Source organism: Carettochelys insculpta, chromosome 15 (assembly GCF_033958435.1).
Source record: "Carettochelys insculpta isolate YL-2023 chromosome 15, ASM3395843v1, whole genome shotgun sequence".
NCBI lineage: Eukaryota > Metazoa > Chordata > Testudines > Carettochelyidae > Carettochelys > Carettochelys insculpta.
This window is the reverse complement of record NC_134151.1, coordinates 19,900,491-19,916,742: the sequence shown is the minus strand read 5'-3', so window position 1 is coordinate 19,916,742 and position 16,252 is coordinate 19,900,491. Positions and strand designations below refer to the sequence as shown.

Below are 16,252 nucleotides of genomic sequence, written 5' to 3'. Positions count from 1 at the left end.
CCAGCTCTGATGTCAATTCTGCTAATGCTGCCTGTGGTCTGCCACAAAATTCATGCCCATAACAGGAGAGATATCCAGAGCTCTCTGATAAAAACATTCAGAATGCATAGAACAAAACAGCTCAGAAACAGCAAAATGTACTATCATTTGAGCAAACTTGGCTCTATATTAACTCTTCAATCAACATACCTTGACATACTTCTCAAAAGGGGCCAATATCTGCCTATCTTTCTCCACGATTCAAAACCCTCCTGTGCAATGTATGACACAAGAGGATTACTATGTTGTTTACTGAATAATCTTTAAAGGCTGAATACTGAGGGATTTACCATGGGAAGAGGGCATCATTTTTTTAGTTGTTGTGTGGTGATGTGAGGGTGGCAAATTCAAGAATTACAGATAATGGATGCGTGGGAATACACCTGCCTTAACCACGTCGATTACAAAATGCTTTACCCCAAGAAATATGTGGGCTGCTAAGTACTTCAATAGTTTAGCAACCTTACCTCTAATGCACGTTTTTGAATCCCACTGCATTCCTTCGCATATGACAATCTCAGGATTTCTCATGTTAGCAGGCTAGAGACAAAAAAACAGAGTGGAGAACCAGAGATATTTTTAATGCCACAAACTGGAGGGGGCCTAACACTATTCAGGACTCGTGCTAAGATAAATATATTTCTATTCACCAAAGAGACACAACGAAGACATTACAGAAAGAGGAAAACTGATCATAAATTACTTTTAAAGGTTCAACCCTTTCTGGCTAAAGGGCTTATATCCCTTTAATCTCTGACTTTTTTCTTCAAGAACTGGGGGAGAGATGGTAATTCATTGAGTAATAAAACACAAGGCAAAACTTGGAGGTGAAGTTAGTGCTCTAGGCCCAGATCTGAGAAACTCTTCTTCAGCACAGACTTTCCGAATGTTTGCAGGCACATTAGCATATCAGCAGTGCAATCAGGGCTGTAATTGCAGTCCCTGCAGATGTGCTTCTGCTAACTTTAATATAGTTTGGTAAGGTACTTATGACAGTGAAGAGGTAGCAGTATGGTCATTACATGCCACTGGTTAGTTACTCAGGGAGTTACTCTGTGCTGCTCTGTCTTTTGTGCTACTGGGAAATGAGGTAGCTAAATTAAAGTTTGTTTCTCTATGCCTCTGTGCTACAATCACTTCTCTGGGCTTCAGTTCCCCATCTGTAACGGGAACAACAGCATACCTATATGGCACATGGGTGTTGCAAGAATAAATATGTTAGAGACTGAGAGGCACTGAGATTCTGTGATGATGGAGGTCAAATCAGTCTAATAGCTGGTGTAGTAAGTACAGGCCTAGTATGAGGCCTTAGGCCTGAACCAAAGTAATGGTCAAAACTTTGCTAACAGAAAGCAAAGTGCAGCTGTGAGCTAAAGGAATGCATTGCTCACAGAAGTTGACAAGAAGAGGGTTGATGTTGCATAAACATATCTACCTAGCATATTGAAACAGGAACACGGTACCAGAACACCCGACCCTGGAACATTCTACAGATAAGGAAGAACAAGCCGACCCATCCCAATGACAGGGGCAGAAGGGTAATATGATGGATAGAGTTGTTTTGTTCAAACCACCATGTACAAGGTGAGAGGCGGCACCTGATTACGTAGAAGGGTGTACCTCAATACGTCAGGAGTGATGTGTAAGTTGTTTGTACCTGTGTATAAGAATGTAATCTTGGGATGTGGTCTGGGTCCAGCCGAGGGGGCAGTGGAAAGTCCTGCCACTGACTGAGCCGAGTCCATTGACCGTGGGTGCATATTTGTAGTATGCCCTGACTTAGACTAAGAAATCTACAGGGAACTACTACGGTATCCAATACGGCAATAAACCTGGCCGACATGCCTTCGCACCTTACTAGACTCTGTGATCATTGGGGGTTCTCTTCGAGTCTGCTGTGTCAGCTATCTGCAGAGCTGGGGCAGCACACAGAGGGAACACACGCACGCAGCCGAGTGATACATTGGAGAGAGCAGAGCACCACGCTGGTGGCAACTCTGACGACAGCTGGTGAAATCTTTGATTTGTAAAGATTTCTTCCGGCCATCCTCCTGAACTACTTTTCACTTACAGCATGGACACTGGCCCATCTCCTAACAGTTGATATGCAGAAGTACAGTCTCCAGGAATGCTAGTCCCATGTGTGATGAATCTGTCAGTCCAACAGCAAAGTGGGGAAAGCAGCAGCAGTGTTTGGAAATCTCTAAGCAGTAACATTTGCCTCATCAGCAGCTCTTGCAGAGACACATATTAAACATCACCACCACCAACTGCTTTGACAACAGTCACAAATTCAGGCCCCTCACCCTTGCATAGTACAATTGTAAATTGGGCATTAGGACAACTGGCACATTGGAACAAGGCAGAAACAAAGTGTTCCCTGAACAATAGTTGCATCATTTGTGGAATTATGAACTCCGAAAGACTCCACTACCTATTCTGCAGCATGCTGTCTGCCAGCGAGTTATCACTTTCCACCCCAGAAGTGGCTGCCTGTCAGTGGAGGTTGTTATATGCATGAAATGCTTTTAGATCCCCTAGGATCCCTTGCACAATACAAATATCAGGTAACAATAATTTTGTATTATTATTATTGCTGCAAAATTCCTGATGCTATTACTGTCTTCTTATTTGTGTAATATATAGAGCCAGACGCTCGGTTGACCTTTAGTAAATGAAATTATAATTACACAGTCCTGGTCACTTGACAGAGGTGACATTCTCTCCCTAGTTGTGAATTTACATTACTTTTTGCCAAACTCTAGCAACTCCTCTTCCCTTCTAGGTTTCATGCCTGGAATGGAGATCAATCCCAACAAGCGAATCAAAGACTTGCCCTACAGTAGAATAATCCAGAAGGAAAGAGAAAAAACAAAAGAAACAAAAAACATGAACTCTACCACACTCAAACAGGTCTCATCATTATATTAGCATCCATGATTGCAGAGTTAGGGGATTTAGGGCTCAGAGGTAACATCTGAAAGTCATGGCAGTTAGGTGATGTTTATCCTGTTTAATCAGTGTTCTGAAAATCTCCACAAACACAAGATCAGCCCTGCTAATAAGCCTGTAGCTTGGCACCTTGCCAGCAATAGGAAAGTAACTACCTGGCCATTTTTCTGTGCCATGCAGCAGTAGTGATAAAGTACAGAACAAGCTCCATTCATAAATTGGAGAACTGAACCAAAAATGATGTATTGGATTCCAAATCTAGGCAAAATCCTATCCCTCCATATTGAAGTATAGGGAATTGATTTTCCTCTTATTTACACCAGTGTGCATGAGAATTAGCTCCCCTGAAGTCAGTGGAGAAACACAGCTGTGAAACCAGTGTCAGCCATGGGATTATCAGGGCCTGTGTGAGTGCAGGGGGTCCTGGTGGAACGTGCCAGGCTGATAACCCTCAGAATTGGACCCATTTTTCTTCACAGAAAGATTATAGCATGGGCAATAGCTGTGCAAGCTTCCTACTCACTGACTCACCTGTGAGCATCAGTGTTGATATAGAAGGGTCACCCTGGGAGCTGAATGGGGCGTAATTTAAGTTTCCAACATCAACACGGCCTTTGGATGGCTCTGCTATGACGGGCAGCAATGTTGCCACTGAGCATCGCTTGTGTGAAGATCAGAGGTTTGGAAGGTAGATAATCTGTCCAGTAGGAAATTAATTAAGACAACGAGCACCTCAAAATATGGGGACAATCACTACTGAACTGGGGTTGACTTCATCTGTCCTCACCCCACTACACAAACTGTTCATTGATATTCAAAACCATGGGAATAATGAAGCAACAGAACATTTTTGCTGAACAGGGTATTTTTCCTTGCTTTGACAGCAAGTATTTGTGGATTGTTTTACACCCTTCAGAGTGGGGTTCCAATGGTGGAGGGAGCCTGAACTCAAGGTCATTTTATTCTATTTACTTTGCTTCCTTTGTAGGTCAGTGCTTCATATTACACTGCACCAGGATCCCTGGGGCACTCAACGGCCATCGTCTCCCTCCCACATCTTCAGCAACACATATCAGCTAATATGTATGTATCAGCATTGAAACTGTGTCACTTTTCTGGTGGGAAGCTCAACTGGAAAAATCCTATGTCAGATGTATGGCATCTAATTTTCAGTGGGGGCTGCTTCGGGTTTATCCAGCCAAGGCAGAATGGACACTAAGAGATTTCCTTAGGTCAGGCACCAGTAAGGAGCTAAAACTGGATTAAGAGTTTGGATTCTTTGGATTCCTAGTTCTTCCTTATGCATTCTGACCACCAGACCACTGAGCCCAAATAAAATGTTTGCACTCACAGCCTGACTAAAGGAAGTGAAAGGATACAGAGCAATAGAAACATATAGCTAGAATATTAGCAGCTTTTCATATACTCTAACTACTTTTGTTCCGTTCATACAATCCTAACATGCAGCAGTTTTTGTACCTTTCTGACTGTTTCACTCTTTCCACTGACCATTGAATTACTGGGGCATTTCTACATTCTCAAGCCATTTTTCTTACATAAACTGAAATTCTCTCTAAATGTAACTAGTTATTTTAATTATTAAGGACCCGTTTAAAAGTTAATTGATTTTCAGAACAAACCATTCAAACAATAATGCATGGAGAGTTAAACTTTGCAAGTATATATTGCAGCTTTTTGTTTCTCTGTCTTCTGGGCAAGAGTTGGCTGCCTAGCTCTCATGATGAGCAACCCTACAAAAACAAACCAGACTGAATTCAGCCAACTGCTTAAGAGTACTTATATAATAAAAATCTAGCTCCTGAAAAGATAAATACATATAAATAAGGTCATGACCTTGCATTATTCTCATACATAACTTTACCAGCTGCATTCATCCATAAAGTTATATATATGGGCCCTGATCCTTTAAAGATCACATGAATTGCTTTAGATCCAGGAGTAATCCTTCACCTGAAATTGAAGTATTAAAGGGGTTGAAATTAAGCATCTGTGGATGAACTTGCAGAATTAGGGTCTGTCTTAAGTGTTAGTAAGAGACACCCACACTGCTCAGATTCTACAGTAACAAACTAGCTTGCTTGCAAGCAACTGCCTAAGAGTTGTGCTGCTGTCAACAAAATAAACCCCTGGGGAATTAGAGCAGGTCTGAATTTAGCCCCATCTGCACATGTATAAAAGGATTTTTCCTTCTATTAAGGGACCTTATAAAGGGATGTTATGAACAACAGAGAGAGAACAATTGCTTATAAAAACTAGCCGAAAGTCCTTGACAATCTACTTTTTATAAAATAGTTGGTTTTGAGGGGATGATAATCACTGTAGCATGTGCTCCTCACATTAATATTTGACAATGGACCACATCCCACAAACACAAAAAATCCAATGCAATTAGACTAAATGGATCTGCTAGGAGACCAGTAAGGCCCTCAGAAAAAAATAAAATTAAAAACCATGTGGAGCAGATTTTTTGAAGTTTTGTTTTCTTTAGTTTTTGCCACTCAGTCTCACGAGGCCCCCAGCTGAGACCAAGCAATCTCGTTACACACTTCGAATTGTAGTTTGTTTGTTTGTTTGTTTATTTTAAAAACCACAGCTCTCTGAACAGGTTTCCTAAGCAGGAGTGGGACAGGGTAGGGTGGCCCCAAATACTTGTATGGAAGATAGCCATAACTTTGCAGTAGATATTGGGGAAAGCGAAGCAAATGGGGCGCTCTGGCTAGTGCTTTCTGTGGAGCCCACAGCCCTTTTGGATGTGCCTGGGAGGAATTATAACCCCAACCCATTCAGCACGAAGTACACCCAGGTTAATAAGTCCTGGGTGTTGCCCACACATGGATCCCATTGTGCCTTCCAAAGGTACAATGCCTCCTTGACACAGCCAGACCCACCAATGTGGGGAGGTAAATGAAGAAAATTCCCCCAGACCTCTTTGAGTTGCCAAGGTAGTGCTGCTGCACACAGTCATGAGAAAGGGGAGTCTAGTGCCATGGTCAGGCCAGTGCTGAGGACCAAAAAACCTAGTGGCCTCTTCCGTCATTGGCCCTGCCCTTTCTGGGGTGCAGATTTGGGCCCCACTTATACCTGCCCCGGAACCCATGGTGCCTCTCAGTGCTGCTGGACACAACCTTTTGAGTGGTGCACTCTAGAGCTGCTCTGCCTCAGAAGAGGCTTAACTCTGTACCTAATCAGTTATTTCAGCAGAGTATTTACTGTCTGAGAACATAAACCACACCCTCCCTGCACACATACTAGCTGGTTCCTTTTGGCTGGGACTGACAGCTCTGGGTCAAAAAAGTTGACAAAGCCTGGCTCGTTCGTCATTCTTGGTAGCTTTTCTCTTATTCATATCCCCCCTGGCCTTAAGACATAAGCAATCTCCTTCCTGCAAAACCTCTCCACATTCACGACAGCAGCGAGATATAGATGTGAGTGCCATCTGAAGATGCTTCAGGCAATAACCTCTGCTCGCATACAACCAACAGCATCAGCTCCCAGAGCGATTAGAAACAGGATTGCCCTGTCACCTTCTATCCTGATGGCATGTTGGGGAGACAACTTTTCCAAGGTATGTGTGTACACTTCTCTAATCTCCTGTGTTTCACCAGGTGTGTTGCTCTACACTCCTACACTGCCCGTGGACCAGAGGAGCTGGAGTTGCAGAAGGGAGAAGGTGTTCGTGTTTTCGGGAAGTACCATGAAGGCTGGCTCAAGGGGATGTCACTGGTCACTGGAAGAGTTGGGATCTTCCCTAGCAACTATGTCGTCCCCCTTTTCAGGTCTGATTTCCTTGTGTGAAATAACGTATTTATAGAGGGGGCGGGACAGTGAGTGACATGACATCCGCTCATCATAGTGGGGATATACTGCAAGAAGACCAGTGCCTTACTCCAGGGCAATGAGGTGTCCCTGTGAATATTGATCGTGGCTGTCAGTACCTTGGGTGTCTGGCGTGATGTCCTACTGCCATCTCTCCAGAATAACAGGATCTCATTTCACATTATCCCCTTCTGCACAGTGCCACTGCACCTCAGAAGATGAGGTGCTGGCCACCTCCAGCAGGAACATATCCCGTTGGCTGGACCAGTGCTCTCATGCGAGCTGCTGTGTGAACCAGAGATGAACAGATGAGCAGTATAGCAACGTCCTTCCGTTATCTCTTTTGAATCTGAAATGTCAATGGTGTAATGTACTCAGAAACCCTTTCCAGTCCTGCTTAGTCTACTCCAGGTCTTGAAGGCAAGGGCAGGGACCTACAGCCCACTGTCAGCAGGGGAGGGAGGGGCAGCATGCAGAACCACTTCCTCCTCATGCCAGGCTGAGCCTGCAGGCCAGATCCAACCCACAGCTCGGTCCTCACCTGCAGCATGGACACCACACTGGTGCTCCAGGCCTGGGGCCTTCCTGAAATGCCGGCACCTGCTCCCTGCTGTCGGGGAAATGGAGCCCTAAGCCTCCCAGGTTGGATCCAGGCAAGCTGGGGCTGGATCAGATCCACAGGCTCTGCCTGGTAGGGGTGACTCTGTAGGGTGCCTCTCCCTCTTGCCCCCTCCTGCCAGCTGGGGGAACAGCAGCACTGGGAACTTCTCACCTGGAGGCTTTTCCCCCTTCACTTCTATTGGCTGGGAATGTGGCCAAGGAGAGCCATGTGCCCCTGGGGAGTGCCACCCTCATTCCCCTCACACACACATGCCCACACCCTGCACCCCACCCTCAGCCTGCTCCTGCATCCCTCCTCCTGCCCTGACCCACATCCTCTCTCCCAGCCTGCTCGGATACCTCACCTTCTTCTCAGATCCTGTACCCAACCCCCAGCCTGCTCCTGCACCCTCTGCCCCATCCCATGTAGCCAGCCTGCTCCTGCCTCCAACCTCCCATCCAGATCCTGAATCCCCACCAACAGGCCCTTCCTTCACCCTATATCCTGCCCAGACTGCTCACCTCCACCCCATTCCTGCATCTGACCTCCCTCCTGGATCTCCACCTCCCTCTCCTCTACCCACTCCTGTAGCTGACCTCCCATCAAGACCCCACACCTCTAGCCCACACTTGCACTCCTCCTCACCCAGACCTCACACCCCAGCCTGCTCCAGCACCCTTCCTGCCACAGCTTGGAGGAGACAACATATATGCATTCTTAATCCCTCTGTGGTGCTTCAGGATAAGTAGACAATTAACAGGGATGAAGCAGAAAGATGATTAAACTGTTTCCACAAATAGCATGCTCCCTAAACAAGGGCAAATCGCCAACATTGTGGTGTTTTTCTTTAAGCAGAGATGTCGCTGCTGAAAAAAATCATTGTAGGTTGCTTCAGCTTCTTTTCTTTCTTACACATGACAGACATCAGAGTTAAGTGGGAGAGAGATATGAAGAGCTGAGGATCTGTGAGGATAATTTCCAAACCAACCAACTTTCCTTTCACATGTGATCACATCCAAGCAGCCCAGCCCCTTGTTTACAGATGCAACAGTCCTGTCACTCCCCGTCCCTTAAGAGAGCAAATGCTATGGTGGAAACGGAATTCGTTGAGCTAATTCTATGAAATAATGCACATGAAAATGCAACTTGAGCATCAGAGATGGGGAGGACAGTTAGCAGGATGTCTATTGGTTTGCGGAATAATTCCATCATTCGCGTATTCAAAATCGTACTGGGAAGAGCACTGGAGCATGTAGCAGTAGCCATAAAATGCAAGCAAATTGGCACTTTCCTGCTCCAGGGAGGTATTATGAGGATAAATATGGGAAGGATTGCAAAGTGTTTGGTTCTATGATGATAGATACCTGTAGTGAGGGGGCGTGGACCGGGAGAGACTCACAACTGTCCCCTGGTGGGCAGAACCAGGATACTGACAGCTGACCTACCGGAAGCAGAGAGTCAGGACGGGAAGTAGAAATGTAAAAGGCTGAGCATCCAGCTCTGTCTGAGGAGAGCTACCAAAGGAGCAGGATGTCCCCCTGCACTGCTGGTGCTTGGAGCAGATGGGAGCTAGTACAGTGCCAGAGACCTGGCATAACTGCCAGATCTGCCAGACGCTGGAAACATGGGCGCTGTTGGGACTGACACTAGCCATTTACCCCAGTGAGTCAAACGACAATCCCCTAACCCAAATGCCCCCAGCAAGGGAGTGTAGGAAGGAGCCCAGGGAAGCTGAATAGGGTTCAGCTGTGTTACTGAATACAAGTGTGCTGGCATGTTTTGGCCATATTTCCCCTTGGCTCAGTAGTGGACCGCTCTGGCACTGTTAGGGCCGTGGGCTGGGATGGGGCTGTATTCTCCTAACCTCCCATGATAGGGGGTGGCACCCTCCCCACCCTTAAGCCAGGAGGCCTGCATTGCTCTGCTGCCAGGCCAAGCTGGGATGCCAGAGGGTTTTCCTGATGCCCACCAGAGAGCTAAACTCCCACAAATTGCTGTGTTGCTCTGCCCAAGCATAGGTTGGAGCCCCTTAACTGATTGCTGCCCTGTCCTGAATGAGGGCCTCAGACAGACAAGCTCCCTACTGCTCTGACTGCAAGACTAAGCCATTACCTGCATACGGCCCTGTCCTGCTTGAAGGGTCTAGGCCTATAGGTTTGCTGCTCCTCAATTCTGCCTGGCTTGGACTGCAGGATTGGCTAATGGAGTCGCTCTAGGACAGTGGTATCCAACCTTTTTATGCCCAAGATCGGTTTTTGAATTTAAGGGCAATCTGCCCCACCCCTTTCCAATGGCCTTGTCCCTTCCCCAAGCCCCATGTTGCTCACCACATCTCCCTCTATTTCCCTTGCTCACTCTCCTCCACCCCCACATGTCACTGGGCTGGGGCAAAGGGTTGGGGTTCAGAAGGGGAAGCAGCCTCTGTGCTAGGGCCAAAGGGTTTGCAGGATGGGAGGGGGCTCTGGGCTGAGCCCAGGGCAGGGAGCTGGGGTGGGGGATGAGGGTTGCAAGTTCTGGAAGGGTGTTTGGGTGCAGAAGAGGGTTTGGGACTGGTGCTGTGTGTTGGAGTCCAGGAGGGAATACTGGCTCTGGGAGAGGGAGTCAGGGCTAGTGCAGGAGGTACAGGGTGCCATAGGGGGTAAGGGGCACTGGCTCTGGGAGGGAGAGTCAGGACTGGTGCAGCAGGTAGGGGGTGCAGGGTGCTTGCTCCAGGAAGGTGTATGGGGTGCAGGAGGTGGTATGAGATGCAGGCTTATGGGTGGGATGCGGGCTGGGATGCACAAGACGGGCAGGGGAGCTAGGTCTGGGAGGCTGCAAGTTGGCTTGTGGAAGAGGAAAAAATTCCAACATAGCTGGTCATGCTATACTCATGCTACTCCTGGTCTTTATGCTGCAGAGCCACTCAGAACCTGCCCACTGAAGGGGATGGCACTTCCCTTGGGACCCCACTGCCAAAAGAGACTGGTCATGTGGCTCTGCGTATTTCCCCTCTCTGCAGGCACCACCTCCACTGCCCCCATTGGCCATGATTCCCCGTTCTCAGACAATGGGAGCCACAGGGACAGTGCTTGTGTAAACACCACTAGACAGAACCTAACCTGGAACCTCTGGAGCTTAGCACATGAGCCTCCACAGCTTGAGCTAAAAGCCAGGATCGGCCAGGAGAGTCTTATCAACTTGTCGGTGACTACTGCTTTTGGAGCATTTCAGTGAGGGGCATGGTACGCCCCCCAGATGGACATGGAGAGGACTATGATCGCCTTGGCAATGCCTTATACATGATTGATTAATTTATGGATATTGATAGACAGCCCCTTGAGATGTGGTTTGTCAGCGCTTAGAAAGGAAACCTGGCACAGGATGGGCTGCCCCACAGTAGTGCTAGGAGTAACTCTGCAAAGAAAAGTTCTCCCCATCTTCAGTGTATCAGTGGGTCCAGTGAGAAAGTTCATCCTTTCCAGAGCATGAGCTGTGTAACACAGAGCCTGATGCTCCATTGTCCTGCACTGTGCACAGTCATTTACCCAAATACAAAGTGGAGTAACTCTCCCATCCTGATCTAGGAGCATTTTACACAGGTGTAAATGCCATATCTGGTGCAGAGCAATGGGGAATGAGACCTCTAGATTTCCCCTCACTGTCGCCCCTACTTTTCAAATACCACAGGTAGTCCTGGAAGGTTCACATGGCCTAACTGCTTCTACTTCCCAGCTTCTGACACCCTTTATGCTGAGTTCAAAATCCCTGCACACCTTCCTGGGAAAATGAGTCTAATGGGGGTTTAACCCTAGCGAGGCAGCCCATCTGCCCTGGACTTCCCAGTTTCCAAAGGATGTCATGGCCTATCTCAGAAACCTTGCCAGACACTGAGTACCTCTCCACTGACTGCTCGTTAAACGTAGGTGAGACCAGCTCTAGGTGTGTGTTCTCTTGTTGCTTTCCAGTTTCTGGGCACAGACAAGACAGAATTCTGATAAATCAATAACAGAAGCATCTCCTGCTGCCCAAGATGCCTGTGCTTTAGCAATAGCAGAAGCTGAGTTCTGTGCTAATGTATGCCCATGAAGTCCTGTGCAAATGGTATGCCCCAGAGACTGCAAAGTCCTGGAAAGTCCCAGACACATTACAAACTCCAGGGTGGCAGATTTGCAGACAGCTCTCTGCCCCGTGAGTCACTTCTAACCAGTGTCCCAGGATGCGAAGAGGTGAGAACAGGGTGCTATGTTTTGGGTGAAGGAGCAATCAGCTGTTCAGCTATGGGAGTGCACCTTGGTTTGGACTATGTGAATACTTATCGGGGAACTCAGGTTTTAGCACACTGACATAGCCTAATGGTGGCCTACCTCCCTCTACCTTATCTCTGACATTGACAGATACATTCTGGCTTCCTTTACTTTCCCTACTTTACCTCCCTGTGTTAAATTGCTCAATTCAAACTGAGGATGATGCTGTCACTCTGATTCCAGCATTAGCCCCACAAACATCTTCCCTGATTTAAACGGAGCCAGTGATTATTCTCCATCTTTCTGGATCATTTCTCCGCCATACAGCCTGTAATAACAGCCTGGCCCCACCTCTGTGATAAACAGACCAAACAAACAATCCAACACAAAGCCTGACTACCCTAAACTCACCTCAGCCATAAGCCCCAATTTTGGAGCTGCTGTTCTGTATCCTCCTTTGGACATTGCCTCATAATAAATTGACACACCAGTTATTTTGATGAATCACCGCTCCATTATTAACCCATAAATCATTCTTCCACCAGCCAAGAAAGCCCTGGGAAGGGAAAAAGAAGAGTCAGAAAGAGGTGTCTTTCCCCTTTCAGAGGCAATTAGCAGACAGCCTTCACCCTGGACAATTTTCCCTCTGAATTAGGAGCATTTGGTGGGATTATTTGAGCATCACACTGATGTGAGAGAGCAAAGGCCTTTATGGCAATGTGAGAGATCTAGATGAAGAAGCCAGCATGCCCTCTGCAAGGAAAGCAGATGAGAGCAATAACAGGGAGTGACACCTGCTCACAATGAGGCCCAAACAGCACCTGGGTACGTGGAGTCAAAAGGTCAAGGAGCGCAAAAGCTGCCACAACTTTTGCCTTAAGGTTCATGCGCAACCTTAGTATTTCCTGGTGAAAGCTGTACGATCTGTATGAAAGCCAAAAGTGTGATGTCTGTGAACCAATGCACTCACTTGCCCAGCTCATTCACTGCAGGACAATGGCTGAATGAGCAAAAACAGCATTTTTTTTTCCTTCATGGAATTTTTACAGTAACCCTGAAATGAAAACAGTCACCTTTCCCTTCGGAGGCATGCAGATTGGAGCAGAATACAGCATTTTAAATGAACCACAGCACAAAAGCTTTCTTTCTCTAACCTCATGGGCTGAGTGCAGATCTAATGAAGAGTATTTACATGAGACACCTGACATCATCTGTAAGATTTTGATGGCTTCTGAGTTGCCTAATGCATTAGCGAGTGGGGAAAATGCTGCAGATGTACACAATGTCTGGCATGTCCCCAGCTGGTCTTCTGGTAGAACAGTAGTACCTAAAAGTTCCTGTCTTTTGGCACCCCATAAGAACGGTTACAAAGGGTTCTAAGTCATATCTGAGAAGGCCCAGGTACAGAGTGGGTGTGTGGGAGTGGCAGGAGAATATGGGCTGAGAGCATTTTAGATAAGAGTATGTCTGCACAGCAAAGTTATTTAAAAATAACTATTGTAGCATTTACATAACACAACTGCTGTTTCAAAATAATTTCAAAATAGCAGTTGGCTTATTTCAAAATTGGTAAACCTTATTCTGTGGCTGTGTCTAGACTTACCTTGAAGGTCGACAGCTATTACGCAATTTTTGGTACGCCAGTTGTGTACCAAATATCAACTTGTAGCTGTCGACTTCCATGCCTGTCTTCACGGCACAAGGTGAACAGGCGCGCTCCTCCCATCAACCTCCCTTCCTACCATACAGCTCAGGAGGAATTCCAGGGTCAACGTTGACTCTGGAATGTGCCATTTCGTGCATGTGCAAAATGGCACCCCAGAAGATCGAACCGGAGCAGTTGATCTTCTCCAGTAAGTGTAGATGTAGTCAAAGAGGAATAGCACCTATTCTGAAATAGCTATTTCGAAATAGGGGCTGTTAAGACACTGGTAGAGCCTATTTCGAAATAAGCTATAGTGCATCCAATGGCTTTGATTCAAAATAGGCTCTATTATATGTAGATTCTCTATTTCAAAATAGCTAAGTGCTTTTACAAAATACATTTTGGCCATGGCCACACTACCCCACCCATACAGAAGGGGCATGTTATTGAGGGATTTCAGAATATGTTAATGAGGCACTGCCGTGAATATGAATTGCCTCATTAGCATAATGGCAGCCACGCACAATTCAAAAATGCTACTTGCAAAATGCACGCTGCCCATGTGGCCGGGTGGGGGCCTTTCGAAAGCACCCCTGATTTCAAAAGCCCCTTCTTCCTGTGGAAGCAAAAGACCAGAGACCTAGCAAAAGTTTGGTCAAGCTGTAGCCTGGCCTGAAAGGAGTGATGGTTGTTATGCTGAAAATATGCAGAGATGAGAGATGAGAGGCAGATGCTTCTAGCATACTGATAACGTCAAGCAGCTTTGAGATAAGCCAGACCCTAGCAGTACCAACTCCCATTAATTAGGATAGTAAGCTTTGAAACTTATCTGTTACTATGTCATGTGACTATTGTTTTCTTTTCTTTTAAAAATATAGACATCTGTCCAAATTTGTATTTGAGGAAATATCTATAACTGGCTCGGGGAAACTCTGTCAGCTGGTGATCTCCCCTGCAGCTGCTTGTATATTCTAACAGTTTCTAGTTAAACACAGAGTGAAGCTTCATTTCTTCCACATTCCCATTTGGTTTTGGGAAGAAGGGGCTTTTGAAATCAGAGGATCTTTTTGAAAGGCCCCCGGCTACACAGGTGGCGTGCATTTCAAAAGCAGCATTTTTGAATCGCATGCCACCACCATTATGCTAATGAGGCACAGCATATTCATGGCTGCACTTATGAGCATCTTCCAAAATCCGTCATTAACATGCCCCTTCCAAAAGGAGTAGGCTAGTGTGGACAGAGCTGTTGTGTGTAGAAGTGTTATTTCAAAATAAGCTATTCCAGAATAGCTCTTCTCGAAATAAGGCCGCTGTGTAGACATACCCTAATGGAACAAGAAAGCGTAACTGTATGGATTCCAGAAGGATTTTCTTTTTCTAATTTGCTGAACTTTAAATGGTGTGTTGGATAGGGGGCTGGTGCTTAAAAATTCTGATTTGGAGCCACTATTTTGCAAATGGTCCTTTTCTTTAAAAACAGAAAACAAAAAACAAAACCCTTACCGTGTCTGCAGGACTGAAGATTTGGATTTGAACTGTGCCTTTCTGTAGCTATATTTAATTAATTCTCTCCCTCTCTCTTTCTCCTCTCTGCCCCTCCTTTACCCCTTTTCAATTTGTATAAGCAGGAAGTCGTCCAATTTCTCTGAATCCAGGATGCCTTCCCTGTATGCCTCTTGGACATTATCAACAGCCTCCCTCTCCTCCCAGGGGAGCGTCTCAGAGAATGGCCCAAAGCAAAGCAGGCCTTTGAAGTCAGCCTTCATGCCCACAGCGCTAAACTCACCTCTGAGAAACGTAGCTATGGCGGCCACCTCAGGACAAACATCCCTGAGGCGAGGACGTGGCAGTATGAGGAAGAGTAAGTTCTGGCAGGAAGGTCTCTGGGAGGGACAGATAGGTGGGTCTGTGTGTGTGTGTGTGTGTTCTCAGGTGGGCAAATGGTACTGGGAGCCTTTAATTAACACACTCTGACTGAAATCACATGCTACAGCTCCCAGAGCTGACAGCATTATACACTGCATCTAGCTGGGGTGGGAGTCTACAGGAGCAATGGCTACCTGGCACTACAGTCGATTAGCTGTGGCAATGCTGCTGTAACCCTGTAGTACCGAAGCAGCTTACAGTGATGGGAGAAGTTTTTCCCCATTGCTATAGGAACTCCACCTCCCCTAGTAACAGTAACTAGGTCAATGGCGGCACTCTTCTGTCAACTGGCTGCATCTCCCCCAGGGTTGGATCAGCAGAGCTCTGACAGTCCAAGTGGGTGGATATGTCATATGCCGGAGTGCCAGAGCGCTGTCAATCCCACCTTTAGATGTAGGCCAGACCTTAGCCTTGTGTAAAACCTGCAGGAGGCTGGACTGTGGGGAGGAGAGGGTGGTCTGTCAGGAGACAGGATTTAATGGCCTGCTTAACATTTACTGACTGGAGCTGCACTGTCATTCCCCACTCCTCGTCCCTCCTTGTTAATTAACTGATATCCATGGTGCTTAAAGTGTGAGGAGGTGGTGTTTGCAGGAGCCCTTAAATACTGAGGCCCTAGGGCTAGAGTCAGGAGAGTTACAAAGAGATCAATTTGACTCCTTAAGAATGTAAAGCTTCCATAGTTCAAAGAGCTTCAGTGTGGCCTCTAATCTGGTACCTGCACAAAACTGCAGATGAAATTCTGAGAATAACTTAATCAGGGGTACATTTGACAGCAGTGGCCAACTCTCTACCAGATTTTTGGATGCCAGCAGAGGGTTAAATGTCCCCTTCTGTGTCAGAGTATGTGTTTGATCCATGTACTAGCCCCCTAATATTTCCTTAGGAGGTTGATTGGAGCAGAAAGCAGCAAAGTGTTTGCATATCAGTCCAGTTGGCATATTGACACTTCTTTAGGCTAATGGTGCTATAGAAGTGTAAGACTTATTTATTGGCATTACTATAATAGCTAAGCACCACCCATTGCAG

General features: G+C 46.5%; 1 protein-coding gene across 1 annotated transcript in view; it reads left to right on the top strand.

Moving 5' to 3' along the window:
- Positions 1-16,252, top strand: part of SH3RF2 (SH3 domain containing ring finger 2) — a 92,578-nt gene that overhangs the window by 62,143 nt on the left and 14,183 nt on the right. Inside the window, exons 5-7 of the mRNA XM_075009730.1 lie at positions 3,980-4,074; positions 6,618-6,788; positions 14,926-15,158. Of these exons, the coding sequence (XP_074865831.1) occupies positions 3,980-4,074; positions 6,618-6,788; positions 14,926-15,158 (499 nt within the window). The remainder of the gene's footprint in view (positions 1-3,979; positions 4,075-6,617; positions 6,789-14,925; positions 15,159-16,252) is intronic.